Below are 26,548 nucleotides of genomic sequence, written 5' to 3'. Positions count from 1 at the left end.
TATTCACTTCTTGCATTTATCACTGGGATAAATTAGAGACCCGAATCTCATATTTGTGTGGTCTGTTGAGATCTTTATTATTACACCTCACCTACTCTGCAGAAATCTGAAGAGGTGTATTAGGAAGATTTAAATTGTTGGTTATCTCTAGCCCCTCATAATAAATGAGGAGGACTTTGGACCTGATATTCAGGTCACAGAAGCATGAGTCCCTAAACCAATCTTTAGGCTATTCATTATGTTTCTAAGGAACTCTTTCTGGGTTTTCTTTTGTTCAGAATGTAACAGTGTGAAAATTAGCAGTATTAGATATTCTCTGGACTTAGGTATGGGTACAAGACAGACTCATTAATAGGCTCATTTATTGTTAATTTGTTTGTGGGTAAAATTCAGGTGTTGCTCACAATTTCTGAAAAGTAGTCATGACCTTGTTCTGCAGACAGGTGTTGATTGATTTGGGCTGGCAGGAGGAAGGATGAAGAGAATGGCTACAGTTATTGAGGGAATTTTGTTTTTTCCTCAGGTAACCTTCAAAGAATCCTAAATCTTCTTTTTTTTTTTTTCAGTGTGTACATGAGGTTCCACAAAAATATCTGCATAACAAGTAAAAGAGAAAAGATACCTAGGGCTCCGTACCTGTACATGAATACTATGTAGTGATCTTTTCTCATCAAATTTAGATTGAAAAGGTTTTCACACATTCCAAAACTTGGCCAGGGTGTAATCCTGAGCAAAATGGATTAAGATATGGCTAAATTATGGTAGCTGGTTCAGGAATGAGTCTCAATAGTCTCAAAACCCTCCAATTTTTCCAGATTACCTAATATTGATTTGAAATAAAGTTTTCTTCTAAGATGTGATGATCTGGCATAATATTCTATTAAAGAAATCTTTGTAAAATAGTGTAAAGATTTCTCAGCTCTTGATAATTTCAGAGTACATTTTAGATGACAGGTGTGTTGTGAATATGAACCCTCAACAAAGATCAACTGTTCTCACTGTGACAGCATAGCCTACATGTCTCAGCTGCCCTTAGAGATCATGCCTTTTTCCAAATGAAGATTAGAGATGAATGAAATTGTTAATTTAGTCGATCAAGGTTAAACTTCAAGTTATGATTTTAGGGATTGTTATTGCAAAAAGAAAATGATGAAACACACCATTGGTTTTTATCTAAACACTGAATTCTATTCATCCGTGTCAGTTCAAGATCCCTCTTGTGACCTAAAACTGAAAAGATATTTTCTAAAAGATTCTTTCACACCAAAAACAGAAGAAAAGAAAAAAAATAACCCAACCCAAAACCAAAGCCTTCAGATGAACCATTTCTATAATGATTGCCACTGCTTCCTAGAATTCTTTTCTTATTGGAACACACACTGAATGCAAGGAGCATATCAGAAAGAATTTTGAGTTTACATTTCGATAGGAACATAACTTTAGAAGCAGGTTTCAGAAAACCTCATTTCCCTATTATCTTAGGTGCCTATATAGAAGTGGTCTTGCCTTTAGCTATTATTTAAGCATACAGATGGAGTACTCTCATATTTATTAGAAAATAACTCTCTTGACAGAAGATAGACCTTGGTTCATCTGTTCGCTACAGCTAACTACTGTCTCTTGGGAAATTGGTTATACTATTTTGTAAGCCACATAACAGTTTTCTTTAGCAGCTTGCTTTCAGTTTTCTCTCTCACACACAGCATGACCCATAATGTAGTTGCAAATTGCCATTTACAGGTGAAATATAACAGTGACATAGATGACTAACTTGCCACAGGCACTTATTTTAGTTTTCCCCTACTGTCAGATGAGAATTTTTTGTTCCAATTTTTAACAAAATTTTTCCAATAAATATATATGTACTGCATAATTCAGTATTGCAATTTCTGTTTGCTAAAAATACCTTCATGTTCTGTGTCTGGTAAATCACCTGTGACCAAATTTCTTCAATGTGACTTAGGAGTATATGCGTTCAAACTGTGCATGTGGTGAGCTCCATATTTGAGTGCTGTAGTGCCTGGGTGGCTCCATATGGAAGAGTTGTCAGACTTGCAACAGGAGACACTGCTTGTACCATAACCTGCAGAGAGTATAGCAAATTATTGTTAGAACTACTTTGGTTTTCAGAGTCTGTGCATGTGAGTCCATTAAGACATATAAAGTTGGTCCAACCTTCATGGTCAAGTTAGCTTGGAATAAAAGAAATCAAGCAAATAATCTTATTAACCATTCCTCAATACACTTATTTGTGAGAAAATAGTAGTTCCATCAGAGGAAGCACAGATCTGGAATTGTCTTTACAGAGTTTCTTTGTACTGGTAGACTTGTTCAGAGTGAAGATAGGTGTGTGTGTAACCTACAATTTATTCTAGTAACTTTCAATATTTATTAGGACTATCATCATTTTACAGATGAGAACAGATTATTTTTTTTTCTACAATAAAAAATAAGTCAATGGTCTTTTTCTAATCCCTTCTGAATATTTCAAGGATGTGTAGAGTTGAGTTTTCAAAAACTATTAAAAAGGGGACTGCATCCAGTGCTCTTGCTTCAGAAGGTCCACTGCTACTTGGAGATAAATGGCAGTTGTTTTTCTCCAACTTTCATTTTGACATTTTAAAAGATAAGATGTACCTCTCAGCTTAGATCAACTCAGAAGTGTGTCTAAATATCCCTTTGGCATCTCTTTCTGAAATGTCAGATTGCTAAGATGAACAGGAAGGTAAAACCATTTACTGTTTCAGAGCACCAATTTATTTCCAAAGAAGGGAAGATATTACTAACAATCAATAAAAAAATTCATATGTGGAACCAAACAAAAAATGGATTTTTCAGGCTGCTGGTAGTTTAAGATTGAGTGTTCAGAATTCAGTTGCATTCTTATCTCATCTGCATACTGAGAAGATGGAAATTAAAAGTTTGATTTTTTAAAAAAACATATTTCTAAGACAATGTAAAAAACATATCAAACTGAAGAGATACTTCAAAGAGAAAAATGTAAATTTCTAACTTTCAGAACATGAAAAGGTGAAGTCTGCTGCCTTTTGGAAAGAAAGCAACTCAGTGTCCCTTTGCCGTATCTTAGTATCTAGTTTAAACTGCAGTAAATGACATTTCCCATGTTCTTATCAACTGCACATCCTCCAGTTTCGATTTTATAAAATAATTTATCCTATTTTTATTATTCTTCACTTCTGTGGTCTGCTAAATTCTCAAGGAATTACTACAAAAAGTGATATAGTTGTAAGCAAAATGATCTGTAAAATTTCCCAATAAAACCTGTCATCTTTGAAACCTTGTCCTTAGGTCATCCCTTACTATTATTTTTAAAATAATTTCAGGTGTGAATTATTGCAGATAGGTTCAGAGTAAAATCAGTCATATAAGACTAACAGCACAGAAGATCTTTTAACTACTACTAATGCCTTCTGTGTCTCAGGTATTTAAATAATCAGAATAATGTAAAAACTTGCTGAATTGCTTATGCACACAGGAAAAAAATCCCACAGAGCAGAAGGTTAAAGTTCATATCAGCCTAGAGTTCTTTATAAGCAATTTTGGAGTGAAGACATTTTTACACTTCCTTGCTAAGTTATGAGACAAGATTTCTTCTGCTTAATTTGAAGTGTCAACCAGTGCTCTACTAGAATATGAAATTCAAACATGTAAGGGAACATGAAAATTCAGCTCCAAATCTCTGAAGTTCAACTTTTCAAGTGATTTGGGGTTCATCTCACATGAACTTTCAGTGGGATGTGGGCACCTAAATCCTTCAGATATCTGCTGACCTGACCAGGCCCTCTGAAGCCAAAGGTTAGAAGTATATCAGCTGAGAGGGAGTTAACTTATTTTACTGCTGGCTGTATTTTAAAGCACAGTGTAATTTAGGTCTGGCTGAAACTGGTTTTCACTTCCCCTCCTTGAAGTTCTCAGATTGCTTCAAGACATCTGTACAAATAGGTAGATTCTTCATATGTAATTTATCTAATTCTACATTTCATACCTTGGCCTATTCCAGAACAAGCAATAGCTATTATTAATATTTCTTCAACAGGTCTCAGTGATGCATTCCTGAAAAAGTAATTTTCTTTTCCACAGGGGAAATCTGATTGGAGCAAAGAGACCTTTTTGCAGTTACATACACTTGTTCCTTTTCAAAATCTTCTGATGATCTTTTTATCAGTTACACTGGTTGCTAGAGCAAATTGATTTTCCCAGCTGTGCTTCCCAGACTTTCTTCCCTACTACCCCATTCCATTCTCTGAGATTTTCTAGACAAACCATCCCCAATTGCTACTGCTTGAATTTCTCTCCTTGATCAGGAGGGAAGCAAAGTCCAGGTTGCCCTCAGGGGATTCTGACTCCTTTTGTACAGCAAAGGTCCAAATCCATCATTTGACTCTGCATGGCAAGGAGTTAACCACGTATGCCAACTTCTTACATGAGGTACAACCAATCTTTTCTATACACAAAAGCGTTTCTAAGGCAATCTTTGTAGCTGTCCACAGGAAAAAAAATCAGATACATGTGTTCAAATTATTTTAGCAGGTGAAAAAATGAAGATTTGAAAGTATCTTGTCTTTTTCAGCAGCTACTGGTTGAAGAAAAAGTTTTAAGTTCAAGCATTAAATGCTTAGATTCTACCCTACCAACATACTTGCTCAGCATTCAGGGATATGAAATAAAGAAAATTCCTGAGTCAGAGATTGTATCTTCATATTGAAAAGTCTTTTTCCTTACTGGTAGTTGCCCAGTCGCTCCTGCAACCTGGCCGTACATCACCGGAAAGTAATTTTCTTATCATACAGCTATGGAAGTTTCTAACTGATATTACTTAAACTACTTTCTTCAGAGATATTTTACCTTTTTTCCACAGAGCATATGGTAGTACCATATTGTATCTGTACTAGGTTTGCATGGAAATATTTTGGTAGTGGGGGAGGCTACAGGGGTGGTTCCTGAGCAAAGCTGCCAGAAGCTTCCCCCGTTTGACAGAGGCAATATCTGATGGCCCCAAGATGGACCCATCACTGGAAAAGGCTGATTCCATCATGATGAGAGTAGCACATCTGAGATAAAATATTTAGAAAGGGGAGAAATAAAAAAACCTTCAACCCGAGAGAGGAGAGAGAGCAAGTGAGGGGAACAGCTCTGCAGAGCTCAAGATCAGTGAAGGAGAAGGTGCTCCAGACACCTGCAGCCTATGGTGCAGCCCATGGCTGGCTCCCTTCAGTCCTACAGAGGAGCAAATATTCACCTGCAGCCCCTGGAGGACTCCACAGCAGAGAAGTTGAGTGCACACAGGAGGCTGTGACCCCATGAGAAGCCCACGCAGGAGGGGGCTCCTGGCAGTAATTTGACTCTCTGGGGAATCAATGCTAGAGCAGCCTTTTCCTGAAGGACTGCACCCCACAGAAGGGACCCACATTGGAGCAGTTTGTGAAGAACTACAGCCACAGGAAGGCCTCTAGTTAGATAAGTTCACGGAGGACTGTGTCCTAGGGGAGAGTCTCTGTGCTGGAGCAGGGGAAGAGTGTGAGGAGTCCTCCCCCTGAGGAAAAAATGCGGCAGATACAGCATGTAATGAACTAACTGCAACCCCCATTCCCTGTACCCCTGCACTGCTCCAGGGAGGAGATAGAAAAAATTTGAAGTGAATTTAAGACAGGGGTTGAAAGATTTAGATTCTATTTCTAATTACCTGTTCTGATTGATCCAGCTAATTTCCCTAAGTCCGGTCTGTTTTGCCTATGATGGTTAATGGTGCCTGATTTCTCCCTGTTCTTATCTCAACCACAAGCATTTTATTATATATTCTCTCCCCTGTCCAGGCAAGGAGAGGAGTAATACAGCTTTGGTGAACACCTGGCATCCAGCCAGGGTCAACCCACCACAGTACCCTAAGAAATCTCAATTATTGCAATTCCAAAATATATATCACATGTGTCATGGGTTAGCAAAGCTACAACATGTTAACATACAACATTAATAGTTTCTAGATTTCACCCTGTAGTATTTAGAAGTAGTAGTGCTATTAGTATTAGTTACTAATCCTGTATGAAGTACACAGTTTCTTTGGACTAATAATGAAATGGCTTGATAGAAAGTATCTTTTCTTCTAAAAGCTGCTTATTGAAATCGATGAAACGAAAAGATTGGTGTACATAATTTCTTGGACAATGAATAAAAAGATTAATACTATCTACTTCTTTAAATTATCAGATGTTCTGTATTGATCAAAAATAAAACCAATACAGATATAATAACAGAAAAGGAAATTAAAAAAGTACACAGCACCAACCACCATAATAATTATAAGTGCCTTTTCTGAATCCAATCATTCAGCTAATTTTCATACACCATCCGCTCCATATTCCATAGTCTCTATTCTATGTCTTTTGTCACGTAGAATTAGTTTCTGCATAATCTCTAGCCCTGTTTTCCACATTTCATAAAGAATATTACATTTTTATAACTATCAGTCACCAATAAAACTGCATATGTTCTCTCATATGCAGTCCCAGGCACAGCTTTCTAAGCCTCTAGTCTTCAGAAAGACTACCTTAAAGTCTGAGAAGTTTGTGAATATACACATGATACGTGTTGAGAGGTTTTTCTCTTTGCACTTTAATTATATAAACAGTAAAGCAACACTTCAGTACATTGTGTGATGAATTTAAAAGTGTGTAAATTTTGGTATCAGTTGTGAAACTCCATTTATTTATTTTTTCCATTTAGTTATTCCAGTGGCATTCATTCATTCATATGTACGGGGATATAATTCGATACAAAAGAGAAGAAATTGCTGAATGTCAGTCATCTCAAGAGAAGATTTATGCTGCATCTCTAAATAAAGTGGCTTTTCTTAAAATTGTCACATTTCTGCTCAAAAGCTTGCAGAAGCTTCTTGTAGAAGACCTACACTAGGTGCCCACCACATATTTTTGGGCTGTACTGTAGATCCTTGTCCTACTCACAGTCTGTTGCAGATAACAGTGAGGGAGACGAGCTTTCAAAGATAAGCTGAATTTGCCTGTGTAAGTTGTCTTTCCCTGTTCTATCTCCTTCTCTGTGTTAGAGAGAGTCTTGCCTGTATGTTTCCATGTATGTCCAATAGAAATCCTGATCCATGGTAGTGGATCTAGCTAAGTTTCTAACTTACTGAAGTTTACCAGGTCTACAGTTCTTCCACAGAAAATGGTTTTATATCCACTGTAATTGCACATTTTAGCAGTATTTGGAGAAGACTAAAAGGTTTTGACGAGCTGCAGTGATCTTGCTTTTTCTCCTCTGAAATATTCCGCACTCTGTTGCTTGTTGTCCTGTATCTGCATTTTTGGCGCCTGGTGCTAGCCGGATAAGATGATAGAGGCTCTCTGTTCAGTGCATACGGTGGGTCCTGAGGGTCCTTCTCTCTTTTCAGCATTTTTTTTCACATAAATATATAAACAAGACAAATACATGAAAAAAGTCATTAGGTCACTTCAGGAAAAAATATTATTAATAATATTTTATTCTAAGATACTAATTATTAACCACATAATTAATTCTGTCTTTTCCTTTCTGTTCGTATAAGCCAAGGGAGACCCTTGCAGACATTAAAACAGGAGGATGTCATAAGTAAGGCATAAGTATCACCTGAACAACAGGTGTAGGTGTAATCCTTTCTTTTGGTAGAAATCATTTTCCCCACATGGGGAAAGAATTACTATTGTGATGCCTGCGGGTCTGTGGACTCACTAAGGGTGATGCGCTGAGCTTGAAAAACATGCAGCAGATTATCTTATATCCATTGCCCAATTCTTCACTGAAGGGTTCTAATCCCTTGTCCTCTTCTCCCTGAGGTACCCTCCTTACTGTAGGCTGAGACTCCTGCCTGCCTCGTTGCAACAGTGGTGGATTGATAAGGTCACCAGGTTAAAGCCCAAGGCTTGAGCTGGTGCTTAACATACACTGTCGATTTACACAGCCATTTTTTTCTCTTTTCTGCTTCCTTAATTAGTATTTAAATATTCCAAGTGAAGTGGAATAGGTCAAACAGGAGCCATTAACGACCTGAATCCAGAATACTCTATAGCCTACTTATTGGAGTGCTCATCTGGGGAGTAGAACAGACAAGTCAAAATCTGCCAGCTCTCTCATTTAGAGCAGACTGTGCTGAGGTTTCTCATATCCCAACTGCATTGCCCTAGCAACAATATTATTATTTAAAAGTGAACAACCCCTTTTTTTAGTATCATGACTAGCCCTCTGCTTTTAATATGCCTAGCCATAAAAAGGCATTGCACATTAAATATTTTACCTAATATTTTTGTCCTATTGGCAGAATATGGTTGTTATACATAAAATACTTATGAAGTAACATAAATACAGAAAATTACTCTTTTAAACCTGAATGAGTCTGAACGGAATAGGTTTATTTATTGGCTTTGGAGGCTTTGTTTTGTTTTGTTTCATTTTTCTACCAGAGTAGTAGAAGGTATAGCAGATGAAATGTAAAATCAAGTATCCATCCTTAACCATGGACTCCTATGCTTATTAAGCCTTAAGGAGATTATGCCTCAGCCCACAAATATGAAGAGTATTTTACTGAAGCTGCCAGGACTACAAGCTCACTTTGGACTCTGAAAGTTACACGGTGTTCTCCTCAAAGTTGTCACCAATTGTCAAGGTTTATTTATGCTTACGAGACCTTATGGGTCTTCAGACTGTATTCTAAGTGACAACTCTGAAACCAGAGAAATAGTAAGAATCTCAGAGTTTTAGCTGTTTAGAATTTAGCAAATCAATCTGTTGATGTAAAGGTGACATTTGTGACCTGTCGGGGTAGTCCCATGTGCATGAGAAATTGTGATGTGCAGTCAGAGGTATATATCCCTGAAGTAATCTTTTTATAGAAATGTATATATAACTTTTTAAAGTTCCTATCCTCATTGAAAATCAATAGCAATCACAACCCAAAGTACCAAGAGGCTCTAGCAGACATGTGGCAGTGGATTAAAAAAATTGGATGGCTGAAACTGTAGCAGCCTTCAGCTGCAACTTCCACTCCTGTGATGGATGTTGTCTCTCCCAAAGCAGGGACAACTGATCCACTCATGAATCTCCTGATCTACTGCAGTTCTCATCAAAAGGAAACTTACTTGGATTCAGACTGGCTGTAATATGGACGCTGAAATTTGTCTTGAGAGAGAAAATGTTTATTATATGCATGGAAAGAATACCTAGAAAAATTCAGCAATCTGATTTTAACCTGCTACTGAATGACCTCTGCTAATTGTAAATGTAGAACTCAATAGGCTCCATTGGGTGATTTCAAAACAACAAAAATTCCTGTCTTTCTCATTCTCCTACTGGGCACCTGAAGCCACACTGACCTCTTGGGCAGGAGCTCTGCCTAACTTTGGCACTTTTCTGAGAAAAGAAGAATCATTCCTGGCTGAAGTGATGGAAACATGGTACCTACATCCCCTTTTTCTCTGTTGTCTAGCTCTGTAAATATCATCACTGACAGTTTGGGGAGAAAGTTAGCACTGGTAGGAGATACACAAGAATGAACAGAGCACCTAGACATCTTGAAGCAAGAAACAGGCAGAGAAAAGCATGAGGATAACACCTTGGGTACTACAACAATAGAATGCTTGTAGAGAGAGGGCAATCATTTATTTCCTCTTCTTTTTGAAGTCATGAAATGGTGGTGGTATCAATATACAATCCACCCTACATGAGATTATGTAGCAGCAAACAATGTCTTTCTCAGGAGTCTTCAGATAAAATCCTCCAGCCAATTTTGTTAATATAGGTATCTAGGGACAGAAAAATCTAATTTCTATTTGCTTTAGGACATTCCACCTGATTGTTTTTTTTTTAGGCAGTTCCATCATTACTGTCCTGCAGATTTTGCCTGACAGTCCCGTGAGGATGTCTTTGATAATGTAAAGCATTTAAAACAACACTGGAGATCTTTCTTAGGCCCCTGAATTGCACTGCAAGCACCTGTATCAGGAACCTCCAGCAGTATAACAGTATATTCCTAGCTTGACTTCCAGTCAAATTTGAATCAATAGCTGTTCACTCACACTTTAATGAATGCAATGACAGTGATTTTATTGTATAACATCCTGAGTTTTTAAGGGGAAATCTGACTTGACTACATCAACAGCCAAAATCTTGCCATAGATCACCTTGCATACTTGAGCTTTGTCTCTGTTGCATTGCTCTGATAAGTCATTGGTTACTATTTCCTTCACCAAAGACACATGGTGGTCTGAGTATGAAAAGTTAGGTGTACTAAATAGGAAGGAACTATTTTTACATAGCAACAGACCTAGAGGAATGATCCTTTGACTGGCAAGTATAAGTCTGTATCTGTATACTCACATAGAGCTTTAATTGCTTGTATTATAACTGCAAATATCTGCCACTAGGATGTCCTTGAAGACATGCTGTGGTACTAATCAGATTTGTCAAGATGAGACAGTACCTTTCTATTCTGTCTTACACATCATAAACTCTGACTGATATCCCCAAGAGGAAAAAATGCATAATATGTCATTTATGACCTGGTACATGCACAAATTACTTGTATCCTGTATGCAGTAGGATAACAAAATGCTATTGATTTTGAATTTGACTTAGGAAGCTGATCTTTATTGTTAGCTGTCACTTGGCAGATTTTTCTTCCTGCTGTGAAATGTTTGATCTAAAATTTTTTTGTTTGGATAAATGGAAACAGTGATGGTTTTATAACATTTTTTGAAAATTGTATATGTTCTATCCTAGAGGATAGACATTATTTATAAGGAGAATAAATATTCTATAAATAATACTAAATTTCAAATAAGTAACAAAACCCATATAATATGCCAATCTTGTTTTGCTCTTACAACACTGCTGTGTAACAGAGTAGTTTTCCAGGACTTGAATCAAGGCTCTGATCAGCACCAGGATCCTTGTGCAGAAGCAAACTTAAAAGGCAAAGCTAAGGCAACTACATATTAATACAATGCACTTCATAATAAAATAAAAGAATTCTAGAACAGATTGGGGTATGAATTTGAAAACTCAACAGATATGACAGAATAAGATTAGGGAACATATTCCACCAAAATTGTCATTCTCAATTCTATACGATTTTGTCAGATACATAAAGGGCCATTTCAGTATCACTCTAGGATATTGTGTTAACATTCTACAAAAAAGGAACAAAACTAGTATTCATTAGCATAAGGACTGGAAGATTTGTTTGGGTAAAATAGGAACAGAAAAATATATGTATGTATAGGTAATATTAAGGATCTTATAATTTCTTCTTTTATTTCTTTAAGAATATAAATGTTGTGATTCTCAAAGAGAGTCTAAATACGTGATGTGATGGCAAAGGTTGAAAAGTCTTCAACAGCCTGTACCTTAGCTCCAGCCATAGTTTCTGAGTGTCTATTTGTCATTTTCCATGTCAAAAGTGAAATTAAATCTGCTTACTTTAGAGCAACTCTGTCACAGAAAATATCAGTTTTACAGGTTGTATCAATTGTGACAGAAGATAAGCGAAAAGCAAAGATCTGTGCAAACCAGGTGTCACCTGATTCCTTGAAATTTTAGATGTCTGTGTGGGTAAGGGTCCCTTAAATCACTGAAATTAATTTAGGAAAGTTGGTTTCAACAACCAGACCAAAACCACATGTAATATATCTTTGAATATTTTAACTGTAGCATACAAGTAGATGTTGTAAACTAAGTGGAGATACTGTGGCCTTCTAATAGTTTGAACTGTGCTGTTAGGAATACTTTTACCATTGTTATTGTACATAATGGAAAATAAAAAATACCTTCCTAGGTTGTTTAGGTTATAAAATGTCTTTTATGAAGAAGGTTAATTTGAGACTTTTCAAGTATGGTTAGGTTTCAGTTACCACTGTTTTGGTTTGTGTCCAAAATTAGCATTTTTAATACCTCAGGAAGAAGCAGGTTAAGTCACTATTGTTACTGTCCATTACACAGTTAATGTGTGTCAGCTGCTCACTTAGCTAAGTAGCACTCACCTTCCTACCAGCTTTTTAGTACCAAACCTATGCTTTCTGGAATCAAGTCTGCTTTGTCATTTTAACTCTTGTTTCTTAGGCAATTTTTTCATTAAGTGAAAAATTCCACAAACAAAGGTATTTAAAAATCAGCTACGATCTTATTTACAACTTTTAAGGTTCCTGAACATGGAAATCATTTGTGTTTCTGTTAGATGAAATGAAGTGTATATATTTCTATTGCTACTGATACATGTCCTTGACAGCAGAATTCCAGCCAAACCTCAAGTGGCGTAGATGCATTAGCTCCATTAAAGTCAATGGAAGTTCACTTAATCACATCACCTGAGAATCTGGCCTACGGCCCGTAACAAGACAATCCTTTGGAGGGTAATAATGTTTTATGCTTTCATCAATCACTCTCCTAGGCCTGTAGCTATTTGTGGCAAACTAAAAAATGTCATATTATAATCAAAAAGGCTGGTTGTGACTATTTCTTCCAGAAAGTGCAAGAACCTTTTTTTAGTAATACAACATTTATATTTATTTTAAACATACTGACTACAAAACAATTTCAAAACAGCATTCATGTTCTTGGTTCTAAGCTCCAAGTTGTTACACTGTTTTCCTCTGTTTTGTCTGTTTGTATAGGACACATGTCTACAACCACGACAATAATAGACGGTAAGAACGGATCTGTTCCTTCGTCATCCATGAAAGTGGGCAAGAAATCAGTGACAGAAGACCTTGTGACTACGTTCAGCTCACCAGCAGCATGGCTTCTTGTTGTTGCTCTGATTGTTACCTGGTCAGCAGTAGCTATTGTAATGTTTGACTTGGTGGATTACAAAGCCTTAGCAGGTAAAATTCAGCATATTCTGTTTGACACCTTGTATACTCAAATTTAAAAAATTATTAAGCTGTGTCTATTATGTAATTATGCCTGTGTCTCACCTCCCTGGGGACAGTATAGGGTCTCTGCTGAGTTTACTAGGAGAAAAGATGCTGTGAGAAATGTCAGAACATATTAGTTTACACTTCATATATCTTTATCATTTAAGTCTCTCCATTTTGCAGCCCATCCTCATCCTGCAGAATGAGTGTGTTGACAGTAACGTAAAATGTATATGAGCATGTAAGGTCAGATTTCTGTTTTGCAGTTTCTATATAAATTTTTTTTCTAGAAAAATAAAATTAGTATTAATTCATATTTTCAGAAATATAAAGTCATTAATAGTTGCCTTGAATATTCTGATATCTGTTTACACATTTCAATGACCAAAAAATGCAGAAGAACATGCTAACCCTAAAACTGATCTTCAAAAACCATTAAGTGCAGAGGACCAGATTCTTAATATTAGCTAAGACACACCCTTGTCTTCAATAAGGCAATAACTCTAGCCTAGTTTAAGACTTGGCTAGATAAATGAACAAAATCAAGCTTTGGGGAACATAGTGATTACTGAGGGCACAGATGAAGTGGGTGGTACAAAGACGGTGATTCAGAAAAAAAAGGAGCAGGGAATAGGAAGGACTAGAATATTTATACCTTTTATCTGGCAATGATATACAATGAAAAATAAATTAACTGCTGTGTAAAGGGTATGTAGTGTTCAGCAAGCCTTCAGTAGTAAAACTTGTGAGGCAAACAGCCATTAACTATTGTAAAACATGTATGTGAAGCAGAAAACAAATTATTGTTTGTGGCTCCTTGTTTTTCTTAAATGAGAACTCCATCTCTTAAGTTATTGCATCTGTCACAATAATTAACTAAGAATTGAAATTCGGACTCCTTTTAATTCAAAAGAAATTGAGCTGATGTTTTGGAGTAGATTTCCTGGACTTTATTAGTTTACTGATAAATTCGTAGATTTTTTTTTTTTGTCCTGCTATATATCAATATTGAATTCAAGATTTACTTGGAAAGCTTTTGAAACATATATAGATCTTGAAAGAAACCAAGCAATCCTGGATCAATAGATGTCACAGAGCTTGAAATGTGGAGCAAATGTACCACAAAACTTTCTTAAATATTTTTCTCATCTGTCTTTGTTTTCAGAAGGACATCACTGGAGTCCCAGGAAACCATAAAGTTATTTTTGAGAGATCCTTTCAAAATATGGATCAGGTTTAATTTGGACACGAAACATTTGATGCTACAACAAAAATACAAACTAAGAAAGAGAAACTATCATATTCAACTTTAGTTTCCCATACTAAATATTAATCAATCAATCAATCAACCAGTTAATCAAGTTCTTAACATGTTTTCAATGAACAGTCAAGAACCAGGGCATAATTCAGACTAAACTCTTAAACTAAGAAATTTCTGATCTAGCTGTCAGGTCACACATGCTCAATAAACAAGTCAGGGTAATGTTAAGCAATAAGAATCTGTATTTGCACTGGACTCTGAAGGAAACTTTCTAAGCAGATGGAATTCTGTTCATATTGTATTGGTTAAATGAGCTGAAATCTCGCAAATGTTGATGGAAACTGGCATTTTCAGACCAGGATATAGAAATAAAACAATGTAAAATTTAATCTGCAGGGTGAGTTTTATTTTGTGGAGGTCTCTGAGAGATGGTACTTTAGTATTTTGAGTCCATGAGTTTGTTTTTTTTCCTTCCCAGCAATATTCCTGTTCCTAAGTGATTAACTGAGCTGGCATTCAAAGGAGGTCTCAATGGTCAAACATTAAGAGAAGGAACTGCTGTACTTCTTTAAACCAGGGTATATTAGACTTTTTTCTGTATTTACATAAATATAACAATATTTACACAGGTGTTATCATAACCCTTGGGTTTCAACTCCTGATTCCCTACTGATTTTTTCAAGTTAAACCCATTGATCTATAAAAATTCCATGGAAGTAGCTGAAGATTTCACATAAAATCACCTAGCTGGCATTACTGATACAAGAATGATTTTCACTTTTGGACAGTTTGGCTCTTTTTCTCCAGTGAAAGTAATGCCTTCTTTTCATAGAGAAAGTAGGATTTTGAGCATATTTCTAAGTGATTCCTTAAATCTAAAACCTAGTAATTTTTTGTCTTGGGTTTGACATTGTTCTTTGAAAAACCAGACCTGCATAAAAAGAGTGAATAGTTATTTTCTGGGCTGTAAATTTAGTTTTGCAAGCATGATTAAAATTAATTTCCTAGTTTTCAAATGCAAATGAAAGATGCCAGTAAAATTATATTCAGCTGCATACTTCTTAAATCCATAAAATACAGAAAATTCGGTGTATCTTTCCTCAAATAACACTTGCCTTTCATAAGCCAGTGCATTCAATTTCTTTCCCATTTCTCTACCTGAAGTTCCATGAAGTTCAAGTTCAGAAAGTGTGCATAGCATGTGAATGAGGTGGGCTGAGAGAGCTGAACTCAGCCTAGAGGAGACGGGAGGGTGACCGAGGAGCAGCCTGCAGATTTTTGAAGGGCAGTTACAAAGCTGACAGAGGATTCTGATCTATGGGCACCCACCAGGGACTTTCACTATGTTTCTGTGCCAGAAATGACCGCCTGCATAGCAGAGCTGTGGCAGTGACTGCACTGCGCAGCAGTGACTGCAGCAGAAAGCAGGAGCAGGCTGACCTAGTAAAACAGCCTGGGAACTGTGTGGCTGAGGAATAGACATGGATTTGTTCCCCCTGATTACACTACAGAGCTGTTAACCTCTGGAAAATACAGGAAGTGCAATCCCCTAGGTTATGAGCTGCCCAGAGTACACAGAGATTCATGCAGCTCAGTAAAAACACTACACATGAGCTGAGTATTTTAAACTTGAACCTGAGAACTGTTTTCTTTCAATAACTAATGGTTTTATTCTTATCATCTGAAAGGCAAATAATTCCAAAAGACATAAAGTATCAGTACACATATTTTAGCTGCTATGTATTCTTTTAACTTATCAGTATGAACTTCACACCACCTTCTGTGATTAGAGTGCCAACCCATGGATTTTGCTTCTTGATTACTATGGTTTCACATTCTTTTAGAAGTAAACTTCAAGTTAGTGAAATGTTGACAATTTATATAAGATGACATTTGCCCAATAACTATGAAAAAGAAGTGTTTAGTTTCATCCTAAAGCAGATGTGGTAAATTACTTTTTTGCTGGCCCTCTTTATTCAGCATTATAGCTTACAGAACTGAGGGAGGCTGAGGGAGCAAAACTCTTAGGGTTTAGGTAAGTGAAGTTAGATTACATGAACTCAAGCTCCACTCATAGAACAATTTAAGATACAATTTTGTGTAATTTTACACATCCAGGACATGATGGCTGTAAATTCTGAAGTACTCTGTATTACTCAGGAGGTGCTGGTTATGATATAAAATATATCATAGCAGGAGGACCCCATGTCACAGGTTGCATGTGTAAAGCTTTGCCTCTTGGGTGTCAATTTGTTCAGAAGTTAGAACAGGGATTGAATCTGCAAATCAGCTTTTGCTTTAGCAGTGGATTTCGAGGAAAGCACGAGACAAGAATTAGATCAGTGCTAAAACTTTCACCCCTGTTCTATCTACCCAGAAGGAGGAAATTAAATTTTGCAGTGTTGTGCTTTAGTGTATTATGCTCATTCCTTTGAGGAACGAAATGAAAGCTTGCATTCCTATCATAACATATTGTACAACTATGAACATGACTGAAATATTTCTAACGTGGTATGAAGGTGACATGCATTACAAAAGCTTGAGAGAAGAAACTATAAATCTCATGCAGTACGTAGTGTGGATGAATATGGAATAAGTAGCATGCCACATTGAAGGATCTCACGTATTTTCAATATTTTCAGAAATGAAGAAAAAATTAATTTCAGTTTTATGTCTGCTTTGCAACAGTTCATTACTACCATCCTTTGTGTTAGAAAACACACCTTTTTAATTGGCTTCATAATTCATGAATGTATTTCATGCATTTCTTGTACACATAACTGGATTATATATTTTAATTGGTAAATGCAACTCAATAATTTAAGATTATTTTAGTCCTAAAGATTGATTGCCCAGGAATCCATATTTGCTAATGGGCTAATAGAGCGTTCAAAATTCCCTGCCATCTCTGTGACCAATTACAGCTAATTAACACCACCCTAATTTCAGATCCAGAGTGTTCAATATTCAGAGTAAATTGACAGTGATTTAGCCAGTCACTTAAAGGCCAGACTAAATCAAACCTAATGAAACCTCACCAAATCTATGAAACACAAAATTATCTACAAAATAATATAAGTGAAAATATAGAAAACACAGAGAGACATGTTTAGCAGAATGAGCTTGCTATTTTGTTTTCATAAGTGAAAAAAATAGAGAAAAAGAGTGGGCTCTTTGAGTGGGATCTTTGTGGAGGTAATGCCTTTAGGAATGGGGAGTTAAGAGGACATGAAGGCACGGAGCTCTCATCCAGTCAGATGCTTTCTTTAATTATTATTTTAATCTTTTTATGTTGATCCAAAACATCTGGCCAAATATTGTGGGGTCTCCCATACTAACTTCTGAATAACACAGTTTGAAGTCACCATTTCCCTGGCTGAACTTGTGGTCATTTCTGTTACTGTCATGCAGTCATGGATAGATTTTTCCTGGCCTTGGGTAGTATATAATAATTATAAGAAATACACATTTTTCCCCTGCAATGTCATCTCACTGTAGTCACCCTGTTAGGCTAATGCTCACTAGAAAGTTTTAAGAACTGCAAAAAGAAGAGTGTACTTATTTTTACTCCTTTGTTTTATGACAATATATCCGCCAGTGTTAAAACTGACAATACATTTGCATTTAGTCAGGAAAAAGAATTAACTTCTGGATTAGTTTAAACCATCAGCAAACTTAATGGAACAAATAATTTTTTCTCTTTTTCAAACATGCAAAGCCCTAAAAAAACCTCCTACCCTGGAATTTATCAAAACAGTGTTATAGTCTTCTGAAATACATTTTTTACTGTATTTTAAATGGTAAGTCAAAGCATGATTAAACAGCTTATCTATTTCAAAGTTCTTAATGAAATTCTTAATTGAATTATATGAAACTTTAAGTAATGTACCTAAAACCTACAAAACATTTTTTCTCTCTTCCATGATAAAATCCATTAAAGGGATTTGAACCCAATTCCAGTTTAAAGAAGGGCTGCTCAGATGACATCTGGTTTCCCATGTTTCAATCTGCAGCAGATCTCATATCTGATTTATAAACTCCTAGAAAATGAGTTTATACTGAAAAGAATGACAATCTATGAACTATTGCAGTATTGCAAGTGCTGCTTTCATCCCCAAAGGTCCAGCATATAAAAGATGATAAATTTTGATAGATCAAACTTTGGGAGGTCATGAAGTTGAGAATATGAAATTTCAGAAACTGTCTCAATGAACAGGGAAGGATCTAAGAAGAGAATTCATACTTAAATGTGTTTCATGAGACACAAAACACAAAGCGAATTTCCAGTGCATAATGATACCTGTGAAATTTCTAATTTTAAACAAACAAATCAAACCAATAATTCATTTCAGTAACAATTGCAGTGATGCAATTCTTTGGTTATTTGCTGTTGAAGAAATTGAAGTAACTCAACTAGAATCACCTATATATCCTTTTCAGCAATAGAATTTTTTTGTGACTTGTGAAAATACTGTGCTTTATTTGACCACGTTTTTACATTGCTGTGATTCATACTGTGTTATCTCACACCTATAGCATATTGTTTCTCTTTTTAATGAACTCCAATTTCTGCTTCATAACAGCAGCCCCACAGAGATTAAACTCCTCACTTCACTCCTTAAGTGCTTCCTTTAGCCAAGAGACAGATGGGAATGTTCATTATTGCTAATGGTGTTTCTTCCTTTTTTTTACTGGCCTTTCTGGGGTTCATTCCGTTGCCATCAGGTATAGCCACCTATTCACAACATTGTGATGATCCCTGTTTACCACCTGGTAAAGACCTTCTGCCTGCAGTGTTCTGAATACGTGTGTGGATGATAACAAAGCATGGGCATGAGCAGAGGCCAGGACACGGCTGCACTGCTTCTCAGCTAACCCCAACTCTGCCTAGCTGGGGCTTGCTACAGCCTACTTCTCATTTTCACATCATGCTTGAGATAGATCTGACAGCTAAGAGATGCCCCCAGCCAGGAGATTCCCAGGAATTGATGTCAAGCTGAGGTACTAATTTTACGCCTTAAACGCCCTTTAAAAATGCTGTTGTACATTTATTTATCAGCTTTTCAAGCTGAAGATCTGTGTTCTTAGTCAGAAAACTGAACCCATAGAATGAGAAAAAAATAAAGTTTCAAATTGTTTTAGATAAAATGCCTATGTGTTTCAGAAAACACCACCTAATGAGGGTCTGAACTATCAAATCAAAATGTTCCAGCTGATATCAAATCAAGTAATATAAACTACTAAAGCCCATCCTAAACATACACTCCTGTCGACATGTAGGGCTATATCAAATGGACCTGAAATTATTTGATTACTTTGTGAGAGTTTGTGAATTTCTTTCTAAATTTTGGCAAGTGGATTCTAGTTATAACTGCTTCTTTATCCACTTTCAGGTGGGGTTTTCTCTATGAACTTGACCTCAATATAATTATCTAAGGCTGATATTAGAAAGAGACAGATGAAGGCTGAAGTCTTCATATTTACAATATACATACTTATAAAATGGAAATTACTGAGAAAGCTGACTCTACACTTTTTTGGACCGTTTTTATATGTAATATAATTAAAAATTAAATTTATATTTTTATACTAATAATTCAGTGATACCAACTAGAGTTTTACCTGTTTATGGCTTAGAGCTATAAGCTTGATAAAAACGTTAGTCTATGAAACAGAAAGGTAAGACCTAAGGACAGCTATGTTGATAAACTGGAATGTTAATAATAGGACACTTGAAGTGTATATTGAGTTTAATACCTTAGATGCTACTCTTCAAAGAATCATGGAGAAGAAAGAAAGAAACTTACAAATATATAAACTTTCAAATTAAAATATAGGTCTCTATATTCATAATATAATATTTTACTAGATTAGGATATGTTTTATTACCACAAGCTAGTGTTAGGCTTTTGTATTTTATCAAACACAACAGAAATTCTCCATCTTCGTCAGCTGTACCTTGTCAGTATCAATGAAGTAGTTTATATCTCATAGATCAATCTTTGCACCAGATAATTACCATCATTTGTAACTTAATTGCATTCAATTCACTGGAGTCAAAATATGTAATTGATGAAAATCCAACAATTATTAACTAATTTGCTGTGATCCATTAAAAAAAAGCCACCTTAACATAGGTTGGATTCTGAATATACATCTCACCATTTGACAAGCAAAAAAGATTGATTGGAAACTACATTTCTGGCAGAGTTATTAAGACTCGAATAATGACTGAAGTTATTTGCACAGATAAATCAATCAGTCACTTTTTGTTGTGCACTTCACAGGAATAAATGACACAGACTATTAAGCATAACCAAATTTGCTTGAGAGGCTACAGCAAATCATACGATGTGATTACTCAATTCTTTTTTGCAGAAACTACTGTTAAAGTACCCATTATGAGTCCTGATGAAAAAAAAGGGCTTTTTTGTTCAAAAAATACTTTGTTGCTTTACGAAAATTACCTTCGATCCCAAGAACATAGCTAATGCCAATTGCAGAATTTGAGAAGACTGTCATTGGCTGGTTTCAAGGAGCTGTGTTAATTGTGAGTTATTAATTACCATTAAGGTGATAAATTTGATTTTAAAATCATTTGGAATTAAAATTGTGAGCCAGGGAGAATTCAGAAATTAAGAAATTAGTTGTTCAAAATTTTTGTTCTCGCATTTTTAATCAAATTACTCTTTCTGTAACAATAATGTTAGAGAGCTGCAAAGAATTGTAGCACTTGATGTCCTGCTTCAAATTACATAGGGAGTTTTTAGAAGTATTTAATACCTACAACATATCTGAAACTGTTTCTTGAATAATTATTTAAAAGATATTTGCATATGTTTAGTACAGAAAATCCAAACAAGCTTCCAGATATCTCTAACAGCTAACAAACATTCTCCAATCAAATTCAATTGAGTTCGCCTCAAGTTTTCTTTGAAAGGTGGTATACAAATTCCTTCAATTTGACTGGAATTCTTCCTCTGTCAGCTTTAACTCTTCCAAATTTCAGCATTTTCCAGAAGGTTCTGGAGTTCTGATGTTTCCACTGAAAACAAAACAACAAAACTGTTACTATTCTCATAGCAGTGAACATGCCAGCACAAGTAAAGATGAACTTTTACTGGTCTGAAAAACATCTCTTATGCTGTACCAAATAAAAGACTATGACAAACACAATGTTCTAGCAAAGCATTTTTGTGGAATCAGTGCTGTTCTGGAATGTAAGTAATTTATCAAGGTGAATAGTGGTATTGACCTGGAATTAATTATGGATGTAGAGTTACAAATTTAAGTGCGTAGCCAAAGTGTACAATAACAAGAAGGATTTAAATCTGAAATAGCATCACAAGCAGGATCCATGTCACATATCTCAATAATATGAAAATAAGGTGACATGTCCACACTAACTTTTCAGACTTCATTTCTAGTCAACGGAAAGGAGTGGGCACCTTTGGAAATTAATTCATGTAACCCTAAAAGAGATTTCAGAGGAAAGCGAGACACTTGCCTTCTGAAGGTCACAATATGTCTTTCTGGACTGGCTTTTGAGGGAGTTTATAAACCATCAGGGATTCCGTACCTTTTCAGGTACATTTCCCTAAACAGGATAAGCTGAACTTAAGCTGTGATTAAATGTAGTTGCATAGTGTCAACAAAATTCTTCAATATTAGTTGTATGTTCATGTCTGAATTTAACCTCCTCAGTAACCATTTAGTTCCTTTCCCCTCCTTCAACAGACATTTAATAATTGCTTACTATTTTATCTAATTGGTTCAACCCCTATTTAAAAGTTTGGCAAAAGTTAGAAGTTCACTAGTCTGTGTCTGAGAAATACTCGGTATTGATAAAGGCTCTTTGCAGTTTAAATTCAAGATCCTGCTGCCACTATTTCCAGAGCAATTGATTTTATGTGATATATCACATATTAATTATAGTTTAGATCAATTATATCAATCTATAATAATATTAATTATAGCTGTAGATTAGTTACAAATTCTATATTACACACCATATGTTAGCAAAAGAAATGTATTGTGAGCTTACTTTTAAAATAATTGGTGTTCTAAGGTTGCCTAAGAATTGAGAAGATGAATATATTGACTACAAGATGATTGTAAAAAATCTTATCACACTGTTCCATTGCTGGACATCTCTAAATAAAAAAATATCAAGCTCAAACTTTTTAATGAAAATCTACATTCTTTCAGCTTCACTCTTGAAGCAAGAGTATGCAGATCTTCTGGAAATTGTTGTCTTTCTTTGCATGTGTGTGAGGTAAATTGAAAGTTTCTCTGTACTTGTTACTACAAGAATTGTGTCATTTCCTTTGTTTCTAGTGTATTTCATTCTACTAGGGACCTCGTAGAACCTGGTGTTATCAAAGTTGTTGGGAGAACTGAAAACATGGATTTAATCAGTCATAATTGTCACTTCAGCATTACATGGTGTGGTGTTCTTAAGAATTCTAGGACACATCATTACTATTAGCACTAGTTTAAAAAAATGTTGGAAATGCAACAGAAATTAAACAAAAGATCTCTGCTCAAGACATAATTTTCCAGGTCTGTGCCACTTGCATTAAACCTTAAGTGAGCTCACAGTACCTGTTTGAATACAAAACTTCATTTTGCAAATACCAGGCAAGTGTCCTCTACACAGCACCAAACTGATTTTTCTAAGCTTTCTGTGTTAAACAGGATTTGCAACTTGGGCCTGTTAGCATAGGCATGACTGGAGAATTTTGCCTCTGGACACTTGTAATTTCTAATCGCTTTTCATAGTGTGGTATAAAGATATTATGAATTAAAAACCAGGATATGATGTTGAAGACTGATTCATCAGCAAAGATGGCTTGCCTTGGGGTGGTTGGAATAATTTCCTCTGCTCTTGATCTTGCACTTCTCTGAGCATTTCCTTTGCCTGCCCAGAGGGGACAGCTCTGCTGCCTGTGAAGCAGAAGCAGTTCTTGAACTGCTAGCTGATAGACCAGTGTATTAAAATAAATTGATACCAGTTCTTGTTTAGCTTACAGCTGTAGCCCCTGCAGCTGTAAAAGCCTGTGGCTGTAAAAGCAACTGAGCCCTCCCTAAGCAACCAGTGGGTAAAATGAGGGTGGATAGCCACAGTGAAAGTCGAGGCAGCTGTCCAAAGTTAAACCATCCCTGCTTGTGAATCAAAACCTTGATTATGCTAAGACACCTCTGGCCATTTTCATTCTATTAGTCTACTTCGACTCCTTAGCACCTCTAGATTAGAATAAAGGGCAAATGGCATCAGGGGTCAGGTCACAGACTTACTTTTTAAGAGCCTAAATATAGGTATTCATTCTCCTGGTTAATGTTTGAGAAGAGTATTTGTGGCAAATCACTTGAAAAAAATTAAATCTCTACATCTCAATGCATGAAGACAGTGCAACAAATAACTGTCATGCTAAAAAAAGTAAATATTTGCTGGTTTACTACTCAATCTTTCTGAATAAAACAGTGTGCACAGTAATACACTAAATTAATTTCTTTGCAATTAGGTCATTGCATCATGTCACACCTTTAGTTTATTTGATGTGTCTGATTGTTCAGTAGCATATACCCATATAATACAATACTCATAAAATATTAACTACAATATTTCTTTGGTCTGCATTATCAACAAGCAGGTGTAAACTAAGAGAAAGTCGGCCTGGTCTTTTGTATTTCAGAATAATTAATTAGAAATAAAACAAACCATACATTTATACTTCAAATAAAGTTATCTCTAAATTTCATTATAACACTTTTAGAAAATAATATTCATACTGCTGTCACTGAAAAAAGTTCCTTTAAGCCTGCACCTTGCCTGTCTTTGTAGCCTGCAAGTCCATGTGAGACTGTTTCTGATTAATGCTAAGATTTGGCTTGTGAGTCAGAACACTGCAGTCAGAAGTAGTTCTGAAGAGACTTGTCTTTAGCTTCTTACTAAAATATTTACCTAGAGAAAAATGTGAAACACAGGTATGGTTCCCACCTTGACACTGTTAAATTCAGTGTACGTATTTCTATTGAAACTCCTAGGAGCAAGACTAGGCCAAAAGTCCAAATCATACTTGTGGTCTACTTTCATAGGTTGCTCATATTTGTAGAAAAGTTTCACACAGACCAGGCAATGAGTCAATCTGCCATTTCAAGTACAGTGGGCAGTAACATAGACTGAATGAAGGTTGTCCCTCTTTCCTAAGCACTATCTGGTACAGCGTACAAGAAAATAGAAAATGGCTGTGCAGAATCATCAGAAGAAAAAGTCTGTCAGAGGCTGGAAAGTCACTCTGAAGTGGTGTGCCAGGTACAGAGAAATCTGGTGAAATCCCAACTGGAAAAGCCTTTAAAGGAATAGTAGTATTACCCACTGATGGCTGCACTGCCTGGGTGTGGATGCAGTGGGGAGCGAAAGCCTTACTTCCATCAGAGTTTCCAGGAAGGTGGAGGACTTCACAGCTTCCTTGTTTTCCAGTTTGCTTGCCTACAGGGGCAGTAAGACCAGAACAAGTTAAGTATGCAGATGTTGTTTGTCAAAGAAACTCTAGAAAAGTCATAAGAGAAGAACCAGAATCTTGGGAGTGTGTGTCTGAAAGTAGCTGTCCGTGTGCCGCTATCTGGATTTGCATCCCTGTTTATTCTGAACCCAGGTTAATTTTGGCCTGAGTGGGCACAGCTTTCTTTTTCCCATCCTATGTATGTGCTCCATAGCCATGACATGACCTGCCTGTGTAGTTAATCCAGAGCTCAGCAATTTCCTCAGCCAGGACTTGTGTAAAGGAGGGAGCTCAGGGGGGAGATATGACATGAATGAGACACTGATGGCACTGAAACCTAGAGAGGCATCAGGAGTTAGGGGACCTGAATCAGATTTAAAAGCTGGGCTGAAAGGAAGAGATTATCTAAAATGATGAATATTAGAATGTAATCTATACTTATATTTTACCCAACCATCCTCAGAAGGAGATGCAGAACTTGGAACACAACATCAGACCAAATTATACACTGGATCCTTGATCACTCTATGAACAGCAAATGCAGTAAGATACAGTTTATACCAGTCTTGCACAGGAAGGAGAGCTGTCCTCAAATCATTGAATAATAAAAATTAACACTCACAATCCTTGTTTCTGCTAAAAGAGGTAGTATAATTTGTCCTGTATAAAATGAAGATTAACTTCTATTACTGCAGGAGTTGTTTGTTTTGGGTTTTTTTTCAAACTGCTTTTGTTTTAAACTCTGCACTCAGGAAGATCTGTTCACAAGCTCAGCACAGAACCACTGAGAATCATTCATGAGACACTGGAAGAGTCCTCTGATTGGATTTATGGCTTTTTTTCTTTACTGTCTGACATCGTATGGAGTGATGATGATGACAGTGATGAAGGTATTTGTAACATAAAGACTTCTGTAACTGCTCTAACTGCTGTTTTACACGCATTAGGTTGGCTTATTCAGCTTTTAACCTCACAGACAAGAATGTCAAACAAAATGATAAGTGAACATTGTTGCTAATAAAGCATCCACTGGCTATTCCAATCAGTAAATTGGCCTCCTTGTTAGCTTTCATCTCATGTTTAAGGTACTATTACAGAAAAGCTGTCAGAATCAAATATTACCATTAGGACATCTTGAAGAAAAGAGCACTAATTTATATATGATTTCAAAGCCACAATCAAAGTATGCATCAGAATATTGCTTCAGAGAATGGAAATAACTATTTTCTTTTAATCAGCAAGAATCTAAAGAACCCTGAAAAATATAAAAGATACATCAAGAAACTCAAAACTTTTTTTATTTGACATATTGATGACAGGGCAGTATATTGAAACAAACAAAAAAAAAATAGCATTTCTACTGAACTAACGGGATTTTGGATGGCATATTGCAAACAATTCAGTTTACTAGAAATTATGGTTCTGCCATTATGATATCATTCTTCATCTGACATCATCTGATAAATGAAAGTAAATTACTAATATTTTGATTTTGGAAATAACTCTCCTTCTGTTAAACAAAAAACCAAAACAAAGCAAAAAATAAAACCTAGTTCCCCAGTATGAGCAGAGACTGCTCACAGTCAGTAGTGCATCATCGTGTCACATCATATTGGTCATTCTGACAAGCGATGAGTGTAGGAGTGACATCTTCATTTCACGGTAGTTTATTTTATATTCTATTTGGCTACACCAGAATATAATTAAAAAGAGACATGTACTGAAACTGACTTCTACTCATTTGTTCAGAAACTTGAGATATTATCAAATGTTTATCTTTTAATATATGCATGAGCTTTTTATATTAGCACCATACATGAATGCTAATAGATAGGCTGCTACATGTGAGTCCGTGAATTGGGCAT

General features: G+C 36.0%; 1 protein-coding gene across 1 annotated transcript in view; it reads left to right on the top strand.

Moving 5' to 3' along the window:
* Positions 1-26,548, top strand: part of TRDN (triadin) — a 155,163-nt gene that overhangs the window by 17,817 nt on the left and 110,798 nt on the right. The window contains exons 2-4 of the mRNA XM_048295999.1: positions 12,675-12,884; positions 18,904-18,951; positions 25,436-25,573. Coding sequence (XP_048151956.1) covers positions 12,675-12,884; positions 18,904-18,951; positions 25,436-25,573 — 396 coding nt within the window. The remainder of the gene's footprint in view (positions 1-12,674; positions 12,885-18,903; positions 18,952-25,435; positions 25,574-26,548) is intronic.

Source organism: Corvus hawaiiensis, chromosome 3 (assembly GCF_020740725.1).
Source record: "Corvus hawaiiensis isolate bCorHaw1 chromosome 3, bCorHaw1.pri.cur, whole genome shotgun sequence".
NCBI classification, from domain to species: Eukaryota; Metazoa; Chordata; class Aves; order Passeriformes; family Corvidae; genus Corvus; species Corvus hawaiiensis.
The sequence above is the reverse complement of the archived record's forward strand: the minus strand, read 5'-3'. Positions and strand labels throughout refer to the sequence as shown.